This window comes from Lutra lutra, chromosome 3, assembly GCF_902655055.1.
Source record: "Lutra lutra chromosome 3, mLutLut1.2, whole genome shotgun sequence".
Lineage (NCBI taxonomy): Eukaryota > Metazoa > Chordata > Mammalia > Carnivora > Mustelidae > Lutra > Lutra lutra.
In genome coordinates, this window is record NC_062280.1 from 147,683,172 (window position 1) to 147,703,741 (window position 20,570).

Sequence of the window (20,570 nt, forward strand, 5' to 3'; positions counted from 1 at the left end):
GTAGGCAGAGAGACAGGCAGGGGCGGGGGGGGGGGGCGGGAAGCAGGCTCCCTGCTGAGCAGAGAGCCCGACACGGGGCTCGATCCCAGGACCCTGGGATCATGAGCTGACCCGAAGGCAGAGGCTTTAACCCACTGAGACACCCAGGCGCCCCACAGGAATACATTTTTAACTGAAAGAATGAGAATCCTTATCTGGTATTAGTTCATGTCCTGATTGGTATTCACTGGGCACCAGGCTCCAGTTACTTCTACAAGCACCACCACATTTAATTCTCACAGCAGCCCTTTAAGATAAATGATACAATGTTCACCAGGTCAGCCAAAGGAAGAAAAGGTAGACCCACTACTGTGACTTCTTCAAGTAGGCCACCCGTCAAGCCTAGGTTAGAGTTAGGGTGGCCATTAAGGAATGACTTCTGCTAAATCCCACAGTGATGAGACCAGTTTCAGAAACCGTATCCAGTTTTGCTTCCCATCTTCAAAGAGAGATGTGAAAGAAAATCACAAAGGGCTCAAAGAAAAGCAACAAATACAATTAAAGGGAAAGAAAACAAGAAATAGACAACTATTTAAAAAAAACAAAAACATAAGGGGCTTGGGGTTAATGACTTTCTAGATATCCTCAAATAGAGTAACTTAATTATTTCAAGGATGTTTTTATTCTCTTCTTCCATGGAAATCTGAAAAAGAGAAACTAGGTTTAAATAATAGCAAGAAAAAGTTTTAAGATAGAAGAAAGGGAATAAAAATGATGTAATCCTCAGAGGAGAACCTAAAATTGTTGTAGAACTACCATCTCTCCAAATCTTCACAAGTAATACAAGCCCGTTAATACTAGCAAGCATTTACTGAGCAATTCCCGTGTGCCAGACATTATGCTGGATGCCTTATGTTACCACAGCATTCTCACAATCTCTTCCATCGTCGTCATCATCGTTGTCTCTTAGTGACTAAGAGCGCCAGCTCTGGGGCCTGACAGCCCAGGTTCTGGAAAATGCAACGACAGATAATAGGGCAGCTACGCAGATTGCCTCAGATGATACACGCAGACCATTTAAAACAATGCCTAGCATGCAGCGCTCTCTGCAGAAGAATTTGTCTCATCCTTACTTCCCTAGTTTTTGCTCTTCTTCGTCAGCCTGGGCTGCAAGCCAGACACCCAGTCACCTCCTTTACATCCATTTCTTGTGCTGGTGAGTCCTTACAACAACCAGTAAGAGCTATTTTCTACATTGGGTAGATATAGAAGCTGAGGCATGTAACCCGTCTATTCTTACAGTCTTCTGGAATATAGCTACTTTGTTCCCACTTTGTACTGAGGGAACTGAAGAGTAGAAAGATGATGAGACTCAGCCTGGGTTATGTGGCCCGTGAAGCGGGTATCTGAGTCCAAAGCTCGGGTCCCTGTTATTTCTTAGGCCTCTGTTATCCCCTGCCAACTATGCAATTCCATGAAAAGAATCATTCTCACATATACTCGTAAAGCATTTTGCATCATTATCCAGATACCAACATTGCATTTTCGAGTGTTTCCATATATGTATACACACACACACACACACACACACACACACACACACACACACATATATATCTATATATATATATATTTTTTAAATCCACAGATGTGTTATTCTCGGGGGCATTCTAGTCTTCCACGTAGATAGATAGTGCTACTTCAAAACACAGCTACTGGCCAAGGGTAGACAGGGCCTCAGTGGAATATGAGTCTTTAGATTGTAACCAAAACAAGAAAGCTTTGTTTGGTTCCCCTTTCCCCACCGTCTGCCAGTCCTGTGTGGCTCTGATTGACTAATAGCTCCCAGCTGTGCTGAGGTTGCTGTGGAATCCCGGTGACCATGGGTGTTTCCTTGGTGAACAGCAAAACGTCTGGCTAGGAACTAGCAAATCATCATTGAGATGACTTCTCAAAGTACGGCTTCAAGCCTACACGTGGGCTCCGGACAGCAGGGCAGCGATGTGAGGAAAAGGAGTGTCGTCACTCCTGTTACAATGTCTGCTCCAACACTGTGTCTGTTGCAACTCCTGGCTTTCTCAATTAAGATCGCCATCACCGGTGACCTCCCTTTGCTTCTTGACTGGATTCTATATGGGATATCATAGGGTCCTGGGTATTGGACATTTTAGGAATCAATAGAAAAAATTGCCTTATTAGAACAGAGTCTGTCATAACTTCAGTTGTGCTTGGTTCAGAATCTGAATGTCTGATGCCAGCAATCCCTGACAAAAGAAAATATCCATTCCACAAAAAAAGCCACTGATTGTAATCATCTCTTCTCTCCAGCATTTTGCTGATCTACAATCAGTAATTTCATTCTCAGGCTAAACGAAATTAGCCTTTCTCTGATTGCTTTGGCTAGCATGATATCTCCATGAACCAGCAATTATGTTCTTTTTTTTTTTTCCTTGAGCAGTTCAAAATGAGCTTAGGCTGAGATAAACAGTGTTTTTGAACATTGATGTGTGATGTGCACTGTGCCAGGGCACTGGGGCCCCAGAGATTCACGGGATACCGTCCCTGTCCTCAAGAAGGCTATAGTTCTGGGGAGTGGGAAAGACGGGTACCCAAACAGATCATTTCAGTTGAGTATGGTAGGTGTCTAGGTAGACAGATGCAGAGAAGGCAGTGGAACCAAAGGAGAGGGGTTCTAGGAGAGATTTGTCAGGAAAGGATACATGAGCTGGCTCTTGAAGGGTACATGAGGTATTCATCAGTTAAAGGAAAGAGTAAACGATGCCCCAACAGAGAACATGGCATAGACAAGGGCGTGACACTGAGGTCTGAGGTGTGAGCCGATGGCTGATTTCAAGTGGGAGCAAGATTCCGCTTAGTGGGGCGCCTGGGTGGCTCAGTGGATTAAGCCTCTGCCTTCGGCTCAGGTCATGATCTCAGGGTCCTGGGATCGAGCCCCACGTCGGGCTCTCTGCTCAGCAGTGGGCTTGCTTCTCCCCCTCACTCTCTGCCTGCCTCTCTGCCTGCCTCTCTGCCTACTTGTGATCTCTGTCAAATAAATAAAATCTTGGAAAAAAAAAAAAAAGATTCCACTTAGTGTAAAATGCGCCCAAGGACTTGGAGCTAAGAGGCAGGTCGGTGCCAGGCAGAGAATTTAGACTTTATTCCGAGCACCCACTTTATTCATATGTAAAGAATGGAAAGCATTTCCCCATTCCCTTTATTTAATAATAACTGTATTTCATCCAGTAGACATTTGTTGAATATCTCTTTTGCGTAAGGTTTCTTGCCTTCAATGACTAACTTAGGATAGAAAAACACATGTGTAGTTGTCATAGAAGACACAATATGGTAAATGGCACAGCAGTGTTTTAAATGAAGTGCCATGTTATGTAGACAAATGTGTGATCAATTTCTAGGCTGTGCAGTTAGGGAAAAAGAGGAAATGCCTTTTGAGCTGGGCCATGAAGGATGAGCATGGTTTCGATTGGCAGCTCTTCTCAGGATGGGGATGGAGGAACAGTCTTGACCAGAGCTTCTCAAACCTTCCTTGGAGAGAGGCCAGGTTTTGTTCATTGACCATGAACTAATGCTTTTATAAAATAAAATAGAAATGAACTCCTGAAGAAAAGATATAAAAATGAACATACAAGATACAAACCCGTGGGGTGCCTGGGTGGCTCAGTCGGTTAAGCCTCTGCCTTCGGCTCGGGTCATGACCCCGGGGTTCTGGGTTCGAGCCCCACTTCTGGTTCCCTGCTCAGCGGGAAGCCTGCTTCTCCCACTCCCCCGGCTTCTGTTCCCTCTCTTGCTGTGTCTCTCTCTGTCAAATAAATAAATAAAATCTTAAAAAAAAAAAAGATACAAACCCGTATTATTTAATATTAGATTCAGCAAACATAAAAGCACTCTGTCAAATTGCCATGCCAGTTTTTAAATGCTTGCTGTTCACTTCTGTAACTTATTTCATCATGGACCAGTAGCAAGTGTTTACTCACCAAGGGCAGTCTGCATAGCTCTGGTCTAGACAGAAGGAACCTATGAGCAGAGGAAGACGCCTTGAATACAAGGCTGTTTGGGGAACGACAAACAGTCCAGAAGGACTAAAGTTCAGAATTTGGGGATGGAGCTGGGGGCAGTGGAGAGCAGGAGAAAAAAATGAGGGGAAGCTGAACCCCAAGGGCCTTGAGCACCGTGCTGACTGTATTCCATAATCAGCGAGGAGTGTGAACATGCCTGAGAAAGGGAGTTGTAAAGTTGTACCTTCTTTAGGAGGCTTCTTAACCATGGAGAGAGAAAGTATCGTAGAAGAGAGAGGTGGGGAAACCCTGAAATGAAATCATTAAAATTACTTTCAGTATCCAGGTAAGAAGTGATAAGAACCTGAGCCAGAGTAATGGAAGTGAAAATGGAAAGGATAGGACAGTTTGGAGGTAGGATGGGAAGAGAGTGACTGATTGAATGTGAGGTGAGGGGAATGGTGAGGTTTTCAAGCCCTAGAGAACAGCAATAGAGAAGTCAGGAAGAGGAGAGGCTTTTGGAGAAAGCAGATGTTTGGTCTGGATGTCCTGTTTTCTCACTCCTGGGACATCTACATAAAAATGTCAAGCATGATATTCAAAGATTTTAAGACATGAATCTGGAGCTCAGGGGCAAGGTTAGGACCAGAGAGGTTGCGTATCTGTATATATATCTATGTCTACATTTTTAAGGTCATCTGTGTAGCGCAACAACCCAAGCCAAGAGAAAAGGTGTGTTGGCTAATGTGAGAGTACAGAGCAAATGGAGAGGAAAGGTGGAAACGGCCACATTAGGGAACATCTGCATTTCAGGGAGAACAGTAAAGTGCCACTTACTCTTCTTAGCACCCAAATGGCTCATCACTCAGTACATGTCCTTAGTGGCGCCTGAGGGACAACTTCAACCAAGTGCAGCTTGGAAATACAGTCCTGACTTCCAGGCTGCTTGAGCTGAGGCCTCTACTTCAGTCTTCACCAGATGACCATGAACATGTTAAAATAGCAAAATGTTGTAAAAGGTGAAAACCCATATGACAGGAGAAATTACAGAAGAGTGCATGTGACATGCGAGAAGCTTTGAGGAATTTGTGCTACATGGAGTGCGATCAGACCCTATGAATGACAGTACTAGTGACAACTCAGAAACCTCCCTAAGAAATAGCATTACTAGCCAGGAAGTGCATGAAACCCAGTAGAATCACATTGGTCTCCCTTACACAGAGAGGCAGGGAATGGAAGGCAGAGCCCTCAAGCCGGTGAGGAGCAGATTACTTGACCTCCATGTGGTCACAGCCAAGCAGCAGCAGTTTGAAGGCAGCAACACCAGGAGCAGTGTGGGTGGGGAGGTCTCGATTTTAGGCCGTGGCTACAACAGACAGAAGGCTGGAGAGGGGGTAACACTGGGAAAGGGGCCAGACCACTCTTAACTTTATACTTGGCTTGAAGATGAGATCAGACAAATGCCAAGTGGGCCCCTTGTGATGGCTTTTCCAAACCAAAGTAAGAAATGATATGGAGATGACGTTCTCATGCTGTGACAGTCCACAGTTCCAGCTCTTTTCCCTACTGAGTTCCTGAGTTAAGTAGTGTAGATTTAGTTCAGGTAAGAATGCCAGTTAAAATCTTGAAGGAGAGCTCTGGTAATAACGAATTGGCAAGTCAGTGCGAGCAAGGAGAGTCAGATCCCAGTCTGTCCCCAAATGGTTTTATAAAGCCATCTCATCATTCAAGAGTAGGGACACCCACGAACAAAATAACATGGGATCTAAGACGGGATTCTGCAGTGAGGTAGAGTGACATGCATCCAAGATGTAGGGGAAGGTGATGCTGCTGGGCTAGAGTATTTTCTTCAGAAAACACTGAAGTTCTCGAAAACATCTGCTTTGTGCTCTCACAAATCAAAAAAAACTTGAAGCAGGTGAAATAAGGCCTGGATTTTTTTCAAAAAGTCTGGCTAAGAAGCAAGCAGGAATAATAAGGGAGTTGAATGCAATAAGGAAAGATTATTTAAAAAAAAAAAAAAAAACTAAAAATACAGTCCCAAAACTGAAATTTACGTTCAAAGTAGAAGGAACAGACTCAGTCGCGTCTTCAGGCTAAGTACTAACGTAAGTGGAAACTTGAGTTGTTACTCCAGACTGTAGAGGCAGTAAAGAGATAAAAACAAAAAGAAAGCTGATCAATGAAAACAGAGCGGGGAGCTAACACACCGCACCAGGAGCCCTCCTGAGAAGCAGGAACCTTGGCACGTGGTGAGCGTTCAGTAAATTCACGCCGAATGAGCCAGTGATATTTCCTGAGAGGACCTAAAAGAACTCATAAACAGTAATCAGAGTAACAACAGCAACAACAACAACAAACTGTACTGGGCTAAAGACAGTCCCAGCTCTGTGGATGAAAAACACTTCGCCGAGGACCCGGCGAAAGTAATCCAAAGAGAGGAGCTCCTCACCACAGCCTCACGGAACGCTAACATTTCCAAAACAAAGAAAATATCCTAAAAGCAGCCCGGCAGACAGAAAACAAGCTATCGTTAGACAAAACGTAATCTTATATTAGTTGTCTCTGAAATGTTGAACGCCAGAAGATAGTGAAAGAACCATCTGCAGGATTTGGGGCACAGGGGCGGGGGAGTTGGGGATGTGAGCTGAGAATTCTGTACTCACCAAAGTACAAGGAGATCAGAGACTTTAAATATATGTCACTTAAGTTCTCTCTTTGAAAATAATTGTGAGGTAAATATGTAGACGCACACATACATATATATAAAATGCACATATACACATATATAAACATATGTTTAAATATGCAGCCAATGAAAAAGGGAATTAGAATTCTTTTTTTTAAAAAGATATTATTTATTTATTTCTCAGAGAGAGAGAGAGAGAGAAAGCACAAGCAGGCAGAGTGGTGGCGGGCAGAGGCAGAGAGAGAAACAGGCTCTCCACTGAGCAAGGAGCCAGATACGGGACTTGATCCTAGGACCCTGGGATCATAACCTGAGCTGAAAGCTGAGCTTAAAACTGACTGAGCCACCCAGTTGCCCCAATTAAGATTCTTAAAGAACAGGAAATTCATGGTATAAAAGGACTCAGAATAAGCCTCAGAGCAGGTTAAACACAGAATCAGCTCTACATAATTGTGGCCAATATGTTTAAAAGAAAACTCAAGTATCAGGAATAAGGCTATGAAGGGTGCCTGGGTGGCTCAGATGGTTAAGCATCTGCCTTTGGCTCAGGTCATGAACCCAGGTTCTGGGATTGAGCCCCGAATCGGGCTCCCAGCTCAGCAGGAAGCCTGCTTCTCCCTCTCCCACACCCCCTGTTTGCGTTCCTTCTCTCGCTGTGTCTCTCTCTGTCAAATAAATAAATAAAATCTTAAAAAAAAAAAAAGTAAGACTATGAAAAAGATAACAGTATAAAAAAGTGAACTGAATAATAACAAGCGGGGCCTAAATTCTCATAGTATCTCACAAATTAAGCAAAAAATCAAGAAGTCGATAGGAGGGATAGAAGGAAGCAAAAGTGTGAGAATTTATATTACTTGCAACAGAGACAAATACTATTCATTCCTGAAAATAACTAGAGAAAGAGAAGTTCAGTCGGGTGTTTTAAAAATTTAATCATGCCAGTATTTTTTAACGCATTTGCTGGAAATTGCAACGTGTTTTCATAAAGATTCTTAGGATTCCTGTGTGGAGAGGGACCCACGGGGGCAACGGGAGAAGCAGGGAGGCCAGGTGGGAGGCCATGGCACTGGGCCAGGCAAGAGAGAAGGGTGCTAGCACCGGGGATGGGCGTGGAAGGCGGAAGAGAAGGTGGATATGGTGGGTATGGAGAAGCTGAGGGGATTTGCCAAAGCACACTAGGCATGAGCTGTGAGAGAAAGCAAAGACGTCTAGGGATGTGGCCTGAACAGCCCAAAGAATGGGGCTGCCCCTGAGGATAACTTGGGGGAAAGCAGGACTAGGTGGATCTAGGTTCCCTTGGAACAGGTCCGTTTCTGGCGCCTGCTGTATGTCCACACTGCTATGTGTGGTTCCTGGCTCCTTGGGGGTTAAAAATACTGAATTCTTTTTTTTTTTCCAAGATTTTATTTATTCATTTGACAGACAGAGATCACAGTAGGCAGAGAGGCAGGCAGAGAGAGAGAGAGAGAGAAGCAGGCTCGCCGCTAAGCAGAGAGCCCGACGAGGGGCTTGATCCCAGAACCCGAGCCGAAGGCCAAGGCTTTAACCCACTGAGCCACCCAGGCGCCCCCAAAATAGTGAATTCTTGAAAAACAGGCATAAAATTGCCTTTATTCATAGACACCAATTCTAACATGTCATTACCTTGTAACTGAAGGTCATAGTTTAGTTTCACATCAGCAAGCAGGAGAACAAATTCTTCTAAGGAGGGTCGTCTTTGTGAAGTACATGAATCAGTATTTAACCTTGCCATGAGATGGCACTTCAAGAAACAAGGAATCCCGTAAAATAGGAAGGTCTGTATCTTCTCTTTCCTGGACAACCCTGTTTCAGCATTCAGAGCAGCTAGCGACTTAATAGGTATCTAAAAAATATTTTTTGCTATGTCAGAATACTGAGAACCGTAAAGAAAATGTTATTATTTCCACTGATTTATAATTTGTTATGTTACAAATACTGTGCAAAAGTTTACCTTAATCCAGCATCTTATTTTTTTAAAGGTGCAGATTAATAGTATAAGAAGTATACATTGGTTGAACATGAGAAATGTTGCAGATAACAGGAGTTAATGTTTAATAAAAGAGTAACTGCTCCCAGGTATCCTCAAACATCCGTTTACATTTCTTCTTTCACACAAGAAGTATTTAGTGATGATCATCTATATGTTTTATTCTGTAGAATGTATGTGCTTTCTATAAAAATTGCCACTTAAATCTTTCTAATCTCCTCATTAAATAAATTGTGAAGGCATAATAGAAAATCGGCTTACTTGTAGAGTTTGCAGATAAAGGAAGTCCTGATTAACCACAACCCAGATAAACAAAGACTTAAGATTAATCAGAATACTTTCAGTGCTGAAATCACAAGATCAGGTGTCACAAACCACAAGATAATTGGTTTGTGTCAAGTGTTTTCCTCCTAATGTCCTCACTGCCACAGGTGAGTGTGGATGTCCTTTCTGATTAACCAGTTATTTCTCAGAAAATAAGTTAACCAGAATATGTCATCCTCTGAGCATTTCAAGTAGTGTAGGTGTTCTTTACATGAACATAATAAAACTGTGTTTCTTTTCTAGAAAGTCTGTAATGTAGATTTTTACTAGTGAAACCTGGCTTTATATGTAATAAATTCTTATTAGTATGAACTTACTGTATAAGCCAAAACAGATGGACATATTTATAAGAATGCTTTGCTTCATGTAATGAATATACTATAAAGCTCATGTTTGGACCTTTGTTATACACAAAAGCATATCTTTAAATCCAGTAGGAACTTACTAGGTAAGGTATGTATCTCAGTGAGTCCCATAAAATACACAGTCCATAATAATGAATATTTCTTTTCTGGCCCACAGTAAGTTTTTAAAGCACTCCCCCTCCAGCCCCTTGCCTCCAAGAGTATCCATTCTGACAGGCCTCTTCCTGTTTTGAGTTTCTAAAAATTGGTGGGCTGGCTAGATGGCAGATAACAAATTATCTGGCCATATTTATCTGCAAGTTCTAGACTTGAAAACTAATGAATAGTGCTACTATTATAAAATGACTTTGTGCCCAGTAGCTCTGGATCAAAAGACTAGTACATACTTTACACTTCTCAAAAACAAAAACTACTAGCTCATGTTCCTAAAAATATCAGTGACCAGCAGAACCAAAATTCATTTTTCCACAGATAAAAATAAAAAGGAAGAGAACATGCTATATACCCACCAGAATGGCTAACAATTTTTTTTAAAGCCATCAATATCAAGTGTGGGTGAGGGTATGAGCAGATGAAACCTTCCTACTGCTCATGGGAATATAAGTTGGAAAAAACACTTTGGAAAGCTGTTTAGCAGTATCTCCTAAAGCTGAACGTATCCAGGGTTCCTGCCCAACAGAAATACCCACACATCTGCTCCAAGAGACGTGCTCAGGTGGCAGATTTATTGGAAAATGGCACTCCTGGTGCCATTTTTCTTCATAGCCCCAGAGCGGAAACAGCGCCATTGTAGAGTGGATAAATTGTGACCAAATCATAGGATTAGCTATCACTACAGCAGCGAGCGAGAATTAAAGAACTGCCGCACGTAGCAGCACAGGGAACCTAACCTGACAGCAGCCATGTGCAGCCAGAGAAGCCAGACACAGAAGAGCACATGCTGCGTGACACCATTTTTATGAAGTCCAAAGCCAGGAGAACCTAAGCCCTGCTGGCAGAAGTGGGAAATTCCAGAAGGAGCCCTGGGGGCGCTGTGGAGGTATAGGTGGTTACGTTGGGGTGTTCACTTCTAAAGGTCACAGAGCTCTGCACTTCAGATGTATGCACTTGACTTACAAGTATGTTGTACTTCCATTTTAAAAGTTCATCCAGGGGCGCCTGGGTGGCTCAGTGGGTTAAGCCGCTGCCTTCGGCTCAGGTCATGATCTCAGGGTCCTGGGATCGAGTCCCGCGTCGGGCTCTCTGCTCGGCAGGGAGCCTGCTTCCCTCTCTCTCTCTCTCTGCCTGACCCTCTGTCTACTTGTGATCTCTCTCTGTCAAATAAATAAATAAAATCTTTAAAAAAAATAAAAAAATAAATAAAAGTTCATCCAAAAAAAGGAAGAAAGGCAGAGCAGATTTATTGGAAAAAGCAGATTCCTTCCCTCACTCTCACCCTAAATTTTTCTAAATTCTTTTCCTTCAGTTGGCACACATACTGGAAATTGTCTTCAATCTAGAGAGCACCTTGAGGAATGATAATTGTATCTAGGAAAAGAAGCAACATTGGCATAAGAAAATCAAGACCTAAAATCCCTAGTTTCTTCCATGATGGTGAATCCAGAGACAGCAGACAAATATAATATTCTAAAGGAAAAGTAAGCATTTTACAATTCTGCAGCCTCCCTACCATGGGCAATAATAGGTCCCCTAAAAAGAGGGTCCCCTAAAAAGAGGTCCTCTAAAAGGGGACCATTTTCACTAATTATTAGCAAAAGAATTCCACAGTGCTCTTGGACCAGTTGTTAACAAACCTACTGAACAAAAACTACCAAATTAAACACTGCATTTTATCAAGATCCCTAAGTTATTTGTATGCACATTGAAGTTTGAGAAGCCTTGCTCTCCAAGCTAGTCTCAAAGGCATATTTCATAAAAATATAAAAAGATATTTTAAGTCCTTTTGAGAAAAAAAAAACTTACTTTTGTTTCAGGTTTTAAAAGTCATGAGTTCATTATATGAAAACTGAAGGGGTGCCTGGGTGGTACAGTTGGTTAACGATCCAACTCTTGATTTCAGCTCAAGTCATGATCATCTCAAGGTCATGGGATTGAGCCCCGTGCTGGGATCCGCACTCGACATGGGAGTCTGCTTGAGATTCTCTCCCGCTCTCTCTCTCCCTCCCCCCATCCCCAGCTCGTGCATATGCATGTGCTCTCCTACTCTCTTGAACAGAAGGGAGGAAGGAAGAAGGGAAGGAGGGAGGAAGGGAGGGAAGAAATTAGAAAATACAGAAATTAAGGGAAGAAAACAATATCACCCATAAATCACAACCCCAAAATAACCATGACTATTAATATTTTCATTTTCTCCCACATATTTTTCCTTGCATGTATATAATGTAGATACATATACATTGAGATAATACTGTTGGACATGCTTTTATATGATTATCATGTAATGTTTTATAGTAGCAATCAAGTTTCAGTAATTTTTATCAAACACCAACCTCGTATGAAGCACTGTTCTAGATGCTGCAGTTATGGAAGGGCTCTTACCCCATAAGTCTGACTTTCTAATGGAACAGATAGATAATAGAGAAAAAGAGGTAAATCAGACATTTGTAAACAGTGATAAGGATAAAGAAAGTAAAACAGGGAGGAGCTACAAAGTGACATAGTGCTTTTTTTGTTTGTTTTTTAATAACCCATGCTCATGATTCAGACCTCTTTGAATCCTTTAGGACTTATGTGTACTTTCTAGCCTTATCGGAAACTGTGATGCACTCTCCATTTCCTATTTTGTTGAACTGAAAGTTCCATATTATACTTAGTTGAATTACATATCACTGGAAACTGAACAGTTTCCCTTGAACTTCTTCAATGTCATTGCCTTGTCAACGCATTGATGAAACTTCAGAAATTTAGGCTTAATGGTAACAGTGGCACAGCTGTTCTGTGACATGTCGCGTAATCTTGTTTCTGTCGTAATCCCATCTTCCTCTTAAACCCAGCTCTAAGTTCCACTTTGATGACAGCTATCTATTGCTACCCCATTCTCTTGTACTTTCTGTGGTACTTATTTTCCCAGTCTAGACTGGTCTGTGAGGGTCTGTCCTCATCTATGAAAGGCATTAGAAACCAGTGCTGTGCGGTTTGGTATCTCCAAGGATCACAGAATCTCAGGATCAAAAGGTGCCTCAGTGTTTGCCCCCAAATGCATCTCCCCGCATAAAGCATCCTGAAAACCTGAAGAATGATCCACTCCAGACCTCAGGCCTAATGGGGAAGAGGAAAGAGGAGCCAGGTCCCAATCACTGTTGCAGGGGAGGGAGCCTGAGAAGGCCAGCATTGTGTTGTCAGGCTTGTCTGTCTGATCCATAGTCCGATAGGAAAGGATTCTAGAAGACTCTGCTCACCCCTTCCTCCTACCACCTGTAGCTGTATACCTGTCTCAGAGAGTTTCAAGAGCTCAATGAGCTATGCACCAATGAATCCCATTTTCCTATAAGGTTATGGTGTTCTCACCGAAAACACATATTAGGGAAGAACATAGATCTAGGGGGCACACCTAAACTAATTCCTGGAATTAATTGCCCACCAAATGTAAGCTCTTTATGCTGGTGGCTTAGGAGTGTCTCTGTTTCATCCTCACATTAATATATTTGTATTCAAATGAGGGGATTTTGCACCTGTTTGCAGCAAGGGTGTCAGGAATAAGAAATTAATATAGGTGGTCCTGCCTAGAGTTAGAGTGTCTGGAGCTTCTTTGCGTAGTGGTTGGTCCTGGCTGCCTAAAGTTTGGCTTCGTATTTTCAGTGACAGTACTGTCATTAAGCTACCTCCTTAAACTCTACCTGAAATGGTGATGGAAGTGTGCTTAAATTCATCTGGGCTTAGTTGTCCATAATGTGTCTAACTTGATGATGATGATGATGATGATTATGGTAACAGCTGACATGGATTTCCAGGCTCTTCCTCAGCTAATGTAGCATCTCATTTACTCTTCACAAAAACTCAAAGTTGAAACTAGTGTTACCTTTCTTTTAGAGTTGACACTGAAATGCAGACAGATTAAGTAACTTGCTTGAGGTCATATATCTGATCGTGATGAAGAGAGGATGGGAACCAGGCTCTCTGATCTTAACTACCACTCTTGTTTGTAAGCATGAAAATATTTTAGCTATTCCTCCTACTTCCTAATGTAAATATAGTCGTTGGCTATAACAGACTCGTGCCTTGATTTGGGATATTGTCCTTCTCCACTGTTCTTAACTACCATCTTGGTCCACCTGGCATAGTTATAAGTCATTATATCATGTGGCAATACCTTTGGGAAAGTAATTCAGACGATATCTCATCAGAGGGTCATGGGGGACGCAACACATTCATGAACTATTACTTTCAGCTGTTTCCAATTGCACCATCAATCACAGAGAACTCAAAGAACAAATTCTTTTTCCAAAAGGAAGAGTTCTGAAGATCGCATTTTCTCTGTGCCTACAGACAATGTTAACAAGTTCAAGCTGATTTTTTGTTACCTAAGGAATTCGCCAGAAGTACTGTGACAGAAGATGCGTAAGAAATGTATCACCACTGCATTTCTGGGCTGTGCACATCTCTCCAAGGGCTCATTTGCATACTGCTTTCCCATTTCATGTGCTTTAAATGGGCTCATTTTATCATTCCCTGTGTTAAAATGATTAAAACAGATGAAATCTACCCAAAGGACATTCTTTATCAGCAGAGCAGAAACCAGTCCGTCAATGAAACTGTGTTCATGCAGAAACATCACTTACTTGAAAAGATCCTGGGTGTGTTTCCTGTTTTTCATGCAGAAAGTGTGTCAGGTACCCTCCAGAAGTCATTAAAATAAGAATTTGTGTATGTGTGTGTGTGTCATTGTAGGCTAAAGGTAAAGAAAGACAGTGGCTAAGACACCAAGCTACAGGAGAACTAGATGATGCCAAGATCATTGATGGGCTGACTGGAGAAAAAGCCATCTATAAACGCCGGGGCGAGCTGGAGCCACAAGTAAGTAATGGTGCACGAGTAGCCTCCGGTCTGTAGAGTCCAGCCCTCGTTACAGACGAATGCTTTCTTGAGTTGCCATCTTTATCAAAACACCATAAACCCTGATTATGGCAACCTGATCTCCTGACAGGGCCTCCCATCCGCAGACTCCACCAGAAGCTAAAAGCTGAGAGAGAGGCTGATGTCCACGCAGGTCAGCTCCTAGGACACAGAGCAGGTCTGCCCCTGGAAGGGAAATGGAAGACACCCAGTGCTCTAGAGCAATCTTGGTGGCCTTCTACTGTCCTGTGACTTTAAAAGTCTGTTCATCCTATACCTGAAGAAAATTTTAGAAAATAAGAAACTCTCCCTTCAGTAGTTCCAACCACAGTATGTAAAGCTTTAGACAGCCCTGATATTAAAATGTCTGCAACAGAGGGGCAAACATAAAATGGCAGTAGGTGAAATATTGCATCTCTCCTCTTGGAGGGCTCTATGATCTTCTGTGTCCCAGAATAACCAGAATTGCCAAGCAGCTGCTGAGAGCTGGGGGTGCGGTGACTGGTGGGGAATGGCAGTCACTTGCTCCATTTAGATGTTTATTCAGAAAGGATCTTTTGGTAATTTGGGCAGTACTCACTTCTGTGTCATTGGCATGAGTAAACAACTACATTCTTTACTGACTCATCATGGTCAACAGCCGTGTTCAGATATATCTGAATTGCGAGTGGTCATGGAAGCATATGTGGCACTATTTTTCGTTTAGACAGACTCAGCAAGTTTTTAAAGAAATATATTGAATTTTGCCCTCTAATACCCACTCTGTGTTTTGAAAATTACTGACCATGTTCATTAGCTTTCATGCATGTCAGTGAGTGTATAATGACAGAATAATCTGGAAATTTTCCTCTTCCTTTTTTCCTGTAAGTAAAGCTGACAAACATATTTTTGTTTTTAATTCTGCAAACTGGCAGGCATGAGTCCAGAATCAAACTGAAACTCGAAAGATTTTCACATTTTCATTGACATTTGTCGCTTAAGTGTGGTTGGATGCCACTTTCATGCTTTAACGGCCAAGAAGAGTAACGAGGAGTAGTAATGCAGGAACTACAAGGAAGAGAAACATGAAAGCTTACTAATAACCGAAGATACTGAGGAAACATATTCCCTCAGTTCTTCGCCAGACCCCCCTCTCCCATAGCCTTGTTTTAGGAATCTGACATTACTGGCGGGCTTTGTGGAAAAATGATTTGCAGGTTACTCCATAACAGGTAGGAGTAAAATCGATGTGGCCTTCCAGAATAACTCAATCTTGCTAGTGTAACTGACTCCGAGGCATGACATGAAAATGACATGTTGGGGTTTCTATCTTTCCAGATTATTATTTTTAAGAATAATAACCTCAGTAAGGCGGTTTTACTAGCTGAGGTTAGGCCTTGAAAGGACCGTATTCGAAAGGAAAATCTTTCCCATATGGCCCCAACTACCAGCCTGAGTTTGCAATCCCGTTTACTGAAATACAATCCTTTCCACCTGCCAGGTCAGCTTTGCGCCCCACCGAGCCCCCAGCCGATCAGCCTGCCCCACGGCTGGCACTCTGGGGCCTTTATGGGCCCCTCACAACAGCAACCAGGGGTGGTTTTCTGGTTCACAAGGCTGTTCTGTTGTTCCCCCGCTCAGCTGGGCAGCCCCCAACAGAAACCCAAGCGCCTGCGCCTGGTGGTCGATGTGTCTGGCAGCATGTACCGCTTTAACGGGGTGGATGGACGGCTGGAGCGCTCGATGGAGGCCGTGTGTATGGTCATGGAAGCCTTCGAGAACTATGAGGAGAAGTTCAAGGTATGGCATGAACCAAGACTGATGAGAGGTGTCACTGACCACATCTGCCCAAGAGTCCCCCCCGCCCCCAGTTAGGGCACGATGTTCACAAAAATCCTCTCCTCATCAGCTCACTTATCAGCATAGCAAAAGAGAACCTTTTATCTGCCATAATTATCAGGAAAATGATTTAAAAGACCAATACAATTTAAAGGACTGATGACTCCAGAAGACAGCACTGCCCTATACTAGTGTGTGATGTTAATCATAAAAAATAGGCATAGAGGGGCGCCTGCGTGGCTCAGTGGGTTAAGACTCTGCCTTCGCTTGGGTCATGATCTCAGGGTCCTAGGATCAAGCTCCGCATCGGGCTGTCTGTGCAGTAGGGAGCCTGCTTCCCCCTCTCTCTGGCTGCCTCTCTGCTACTTGTGATCTTTCTCTCTGTCAGATAAATAAATAAAATCTTTTTAAAAGGGGGGGGCATAGAGAGACACCACAAGTCTCTTCCCCAAATTTCTCAGAGCCTCCCTTCTCATCACAGTTCCCGCCACACCCCATTCTTGTCCCATCGTCAAGCAGACAGCATCCCAAGGTTTGAGGACACACTCAAAGAGCATTATTCTCAGCCTTGCTGTGCCTTTCCATATGGGCAAGGATTACACAGTAATAGAGGACCCCCAACAATGAAGACAGCAACCCTGGGAGAAATGCAGTCTCCCATTTAAACTACGTCCATTCTGTGGTTGCTCGGTTTGCTCGGTGTCCTCCTTCAGAGGTCAGAATGTGGAGAAGGATGCCCCATAACCAGGTGACCACCCAAGGTGAGCCCAGCAGTCCCCTCTTAACTACCTGCCCTCTGGCCTTGACCAGAGCAGATGACACATCACATGCTATGTGGTTAATATCAAAAGTGCGGCGGAAAGAAATGGTGTATTTGCTGACACATGTAGCAGGTCCATGGTGTAGCCATTGGTATTCTAGATTGTATTCAGAATCACCTGTGTCCTGCAGACATAGGCAATCATAGATCATTATTTAGCTCAACATCCCACCCATACGATCGATGTCCTGAGACATGCCTGCATGTTATGATAGAAACATACTGATGGAACCTATCACGTCATTTACTGGAAGCCTGTTTTAGAGCTCCAGGCCTCCAAGGATCCCTTGTATGAAGCTCTGCATGAGAGATTCCTCTTTGAATAAAGTGGTAGGAAAAGGTGGCTTTGCCCAGGGAGTGGGTTACCAGACTCTGTACAGGGGCAGAATGCAAATACAGATAGAACATGGACTTTCCATGTAGGGAGCAGCTTTGCTTCCCTCAAAGAACGGGGTTGCATTTCCGTTTCCCCCTGTGATTCCTGAAAACCATTGAACTATCCAAGATTCCCACGTGGTTTTAGTTGCCAGAAACTCAGAGCCAAACTCAAAGACCAGTGATGACAGCTTTACGGCCTGTGGCTTGTGCCCTGGTAGTCAGCCTTTTCCTTCCCTTGACCCTCTGTCCCTTCAGATATGTTTCTCTTTATTTTGATTTTTTACTTTTTTATTTTTTATGGTTTTCTTGAAAATATTTTAGATCCTTTCTAGTAGGAGGTTGAGTATAATTCCTAAATCTCTTGGACCATGGACGACCAGAGAGAGGATGGTTAAACATCCATCCATCACAACCGCATGAATCTCAATAAATGCTTTAAAACCCTTGGGTTCTACTAATATTGGCATCAGCCCAACTGCCTCTTGTGTGAATCATGAAGGTCTGTGTTCCTCAGCTTCCTCTGAGTTATATGGAGATGCTGCTCCATTATAGATGGTAGCAAACACATCACTATTAAAATTGCCATCCTGGGGCACCTGGATGGCTCAGTCGTTAGGCGTCTGCCTTTGGCTCAGGTCATGATCTCAGAGTGCTGGGATCGAGCCCCACATCAGGCTTCCTGCTCAGCTGGAAGCCCGCTTTTCCCTCTCCCACTTCGCCTGCTTATATTCCCTCTCTCGGTCTGTGTGTCTCTCTCTCTCTATCAAATAAATAAATAAAATCTTTTAAAAAAATAAATAAATAAAAATGATAAAATTGGCATATGTGTTCATATTATCTAGAATAAAATTTCCAGTTAGAAAGAGGATTTCTGTGCCTTTGAGAACAGGACTGCTCTTATAGGTGAAATTACTTCTTCTAAGTTTTTATTTTTTTTTTCAAGATTTTATTTATTTGACAGAGAGAGATCACAAGTAGAGAGGCAGGCAGAGAGAGAGAGAGGGGGAAGCAGGCTCCCTGCTGAGCAGAGAGCCCGATGCGGGACTCGATCCCAGGACCCTGAGATCATGACCTGAGCCGAAGGCAGCGGCTTAACCCACTGAGCCACCCAGGCGCCCCACTTCTTCTAAGTTAAACCTTCTAAGAAAGGTTTTTTTTTTAGGAGTTCACCAGGAGATCGATGGACACAGCTCCCCGGCACTGGGTAAAGAATTAAACAGAAGGCAGAAGGTAGCAAAGCTAATAGACGGTTCAGAGAGTCATTCCCACAGCCTGCAGGGAGATGGCATGATTATCATGGGACACGCTGAATATTTCCTTCCATCTCACACGGCGGAGTGTACAGAGAGATCGAGATTTGTCCAGTTCTCACTATGAAAAGTCTGTTGTTTGGAACAACTATTAATGAGACTGGACATACTGCACCAAAACACACACACACACACACACACACACACACACACACACACACACGGAAATGAACATGTCCCAGATGTTGTTTTGCTTTGTTTCTAATTGACAATTACAAGTTGCTGCCCTATGACGTACTGGATTTCCATAAAATGACTAACCTAGATTTTGCACTTGCTAAGAGCAGAGTACTCTCCCAGGTGCCGAGTTTCCTGCCATCTGTGAGCCGAGAGCCTAATGAGGGGGACACAGAAATCGAAGATTAGAGAGAGACATGTGGTCATAGAGGCGCGAGCAGAGCGCCCTCCTCTCCAGACATCCCCCCCCTTTCGGGGTATCACCCCCAAAGTAGTATTTTGCTGATAGTCTTTGATTCCCACCACAGTACAAACCATTTCCTCAGTCTTTATCAGTAAAACCACAGATACACTGAGAAGATAACCATAAGTTACTCTGGTAAGATAAATTATTACCAAATCCAGTCACTATTTAGAGCAAGAAATTATAGCAAGACACCAAGGTAAGATGAACTTCTTCAAAGTTTGAAATATATTTGGGTTTTTTTTTTATGCTATTAGATTCTTAATAGACAGTACTGTAATTGTTTGGGGTTTGTGCATTTTCTCATACTTACAAACATACCCCTTACATTCACTACAGTTCCTTTAGAACTTTTGTAAGAGCACAGAAAGTCTCCAGTGCATTCACATCTTTCCAACAAAAGGAAAAGACATTAAGACTTCACAAAACAAGCTCTTTGAGGAAAAGCAGTTTTTGGGCAAGGACATGTAGGCCTGAGGAGAGGCAGGACAGGAAAGGCATAGGAGTCGCCTTCCTGCAAATTCCTCACTGTGTCCATGGACTTCAGAACGGGACAGCTTTCCTAGGTCATTTACTCAGTTGCCTCGTTCCTCACACAGGAAACCAAGACCCAGGAACATGAAGGACTTTTCCCAAAGTCAGAAGGCTGGTTGGAGACAGTAGGATAGGGCCAGGACTCCCCTTCTGTTCGTTTTCCCTTTCTGGTACTTTTTATTTTGTTTTTAAAATTTCCCCTTTATTTCCCAACTTTTTTATTTTGGAAGACATGTGTACCTACAGAAAAGTTGAAAGAACACTAATATGAACACCCATGTGCCTTTGCTACATTCGCCAATTGTTGGTATTTTCCCTCATTTGCTTCATGTTTCTCTCTAAATATATACTCTTCCTTCTTCTGAATCATTTGAAAGGAAACCCTAAATGTTATAATGCTTTACCTCCAAATCTTTGATTATGCTTCTCCTAACAGTGAGGACGTTCTCCAACACAACCTCAATACCATTATCACACCTGAGAAACCTACCAGTGATTTTGTAATACTTCTAGCATCCAATCCAAATTCACTTTCCCCAGCTATCTCAGGGGTGTCTTTTTTCTGGAAGCATAGTGAACCCGCAGGGTTATATTCCAGCACGGAAAATATTCAGCAGTTCCTTACATTTCTCTGTGCTCACCACAATACGTGTTTCCCAGAACTGTCTTTTCCAGTTGGTCTCTCCGCAACACACACACACACACACACACACACACACACAAATCGAGGATCCAGTGAAAGCCCACATTTGTTTCTTGGTTGCAGTGTCTTGTTAGCCCACCTCACCTGCCACTGCCCTCTTGGCTTCTCAGGATGGGGGCTCTCATGAGAGTTCAGATCAGTTGTCTGGCGGCA

General features: G+C 43.0%; 1 protein-coding gene across 6 annotated transcripts in view; it reads left to right on the forward strand.

Annotated features, from left to right (window-relative positions):
* VWA8 (von Willebrand factor A domain containing 8) overlaps positions 1-20,570 on the forward strand; it is a 339,288-nt gene that overhangs the window by 301,967 nt on the left and 16,751 nt on the right. For 5 of the 6 annotated variants that reach the window (XM_047720038.1, XM_047720035.1, XM_047720037.1 and 2 more), the window contains 2 exons: positions 14,269-14,394; positions 16,054-16,212. In XM_047720038.1, the coding sequence (XP_047575994.1) occupies positions 14,269-14,394; positions 16,054-16,212 (285 nt within the window). Of the gene's footprint in view, positions 1-14,268; positions 14,395-16,053; positions 16,213-18,611; positions 18,654-20,570 lie in introns of all 6 variants that reach the window. The other variant, XM_047720036.1, reaches the window with a different exon arrangement.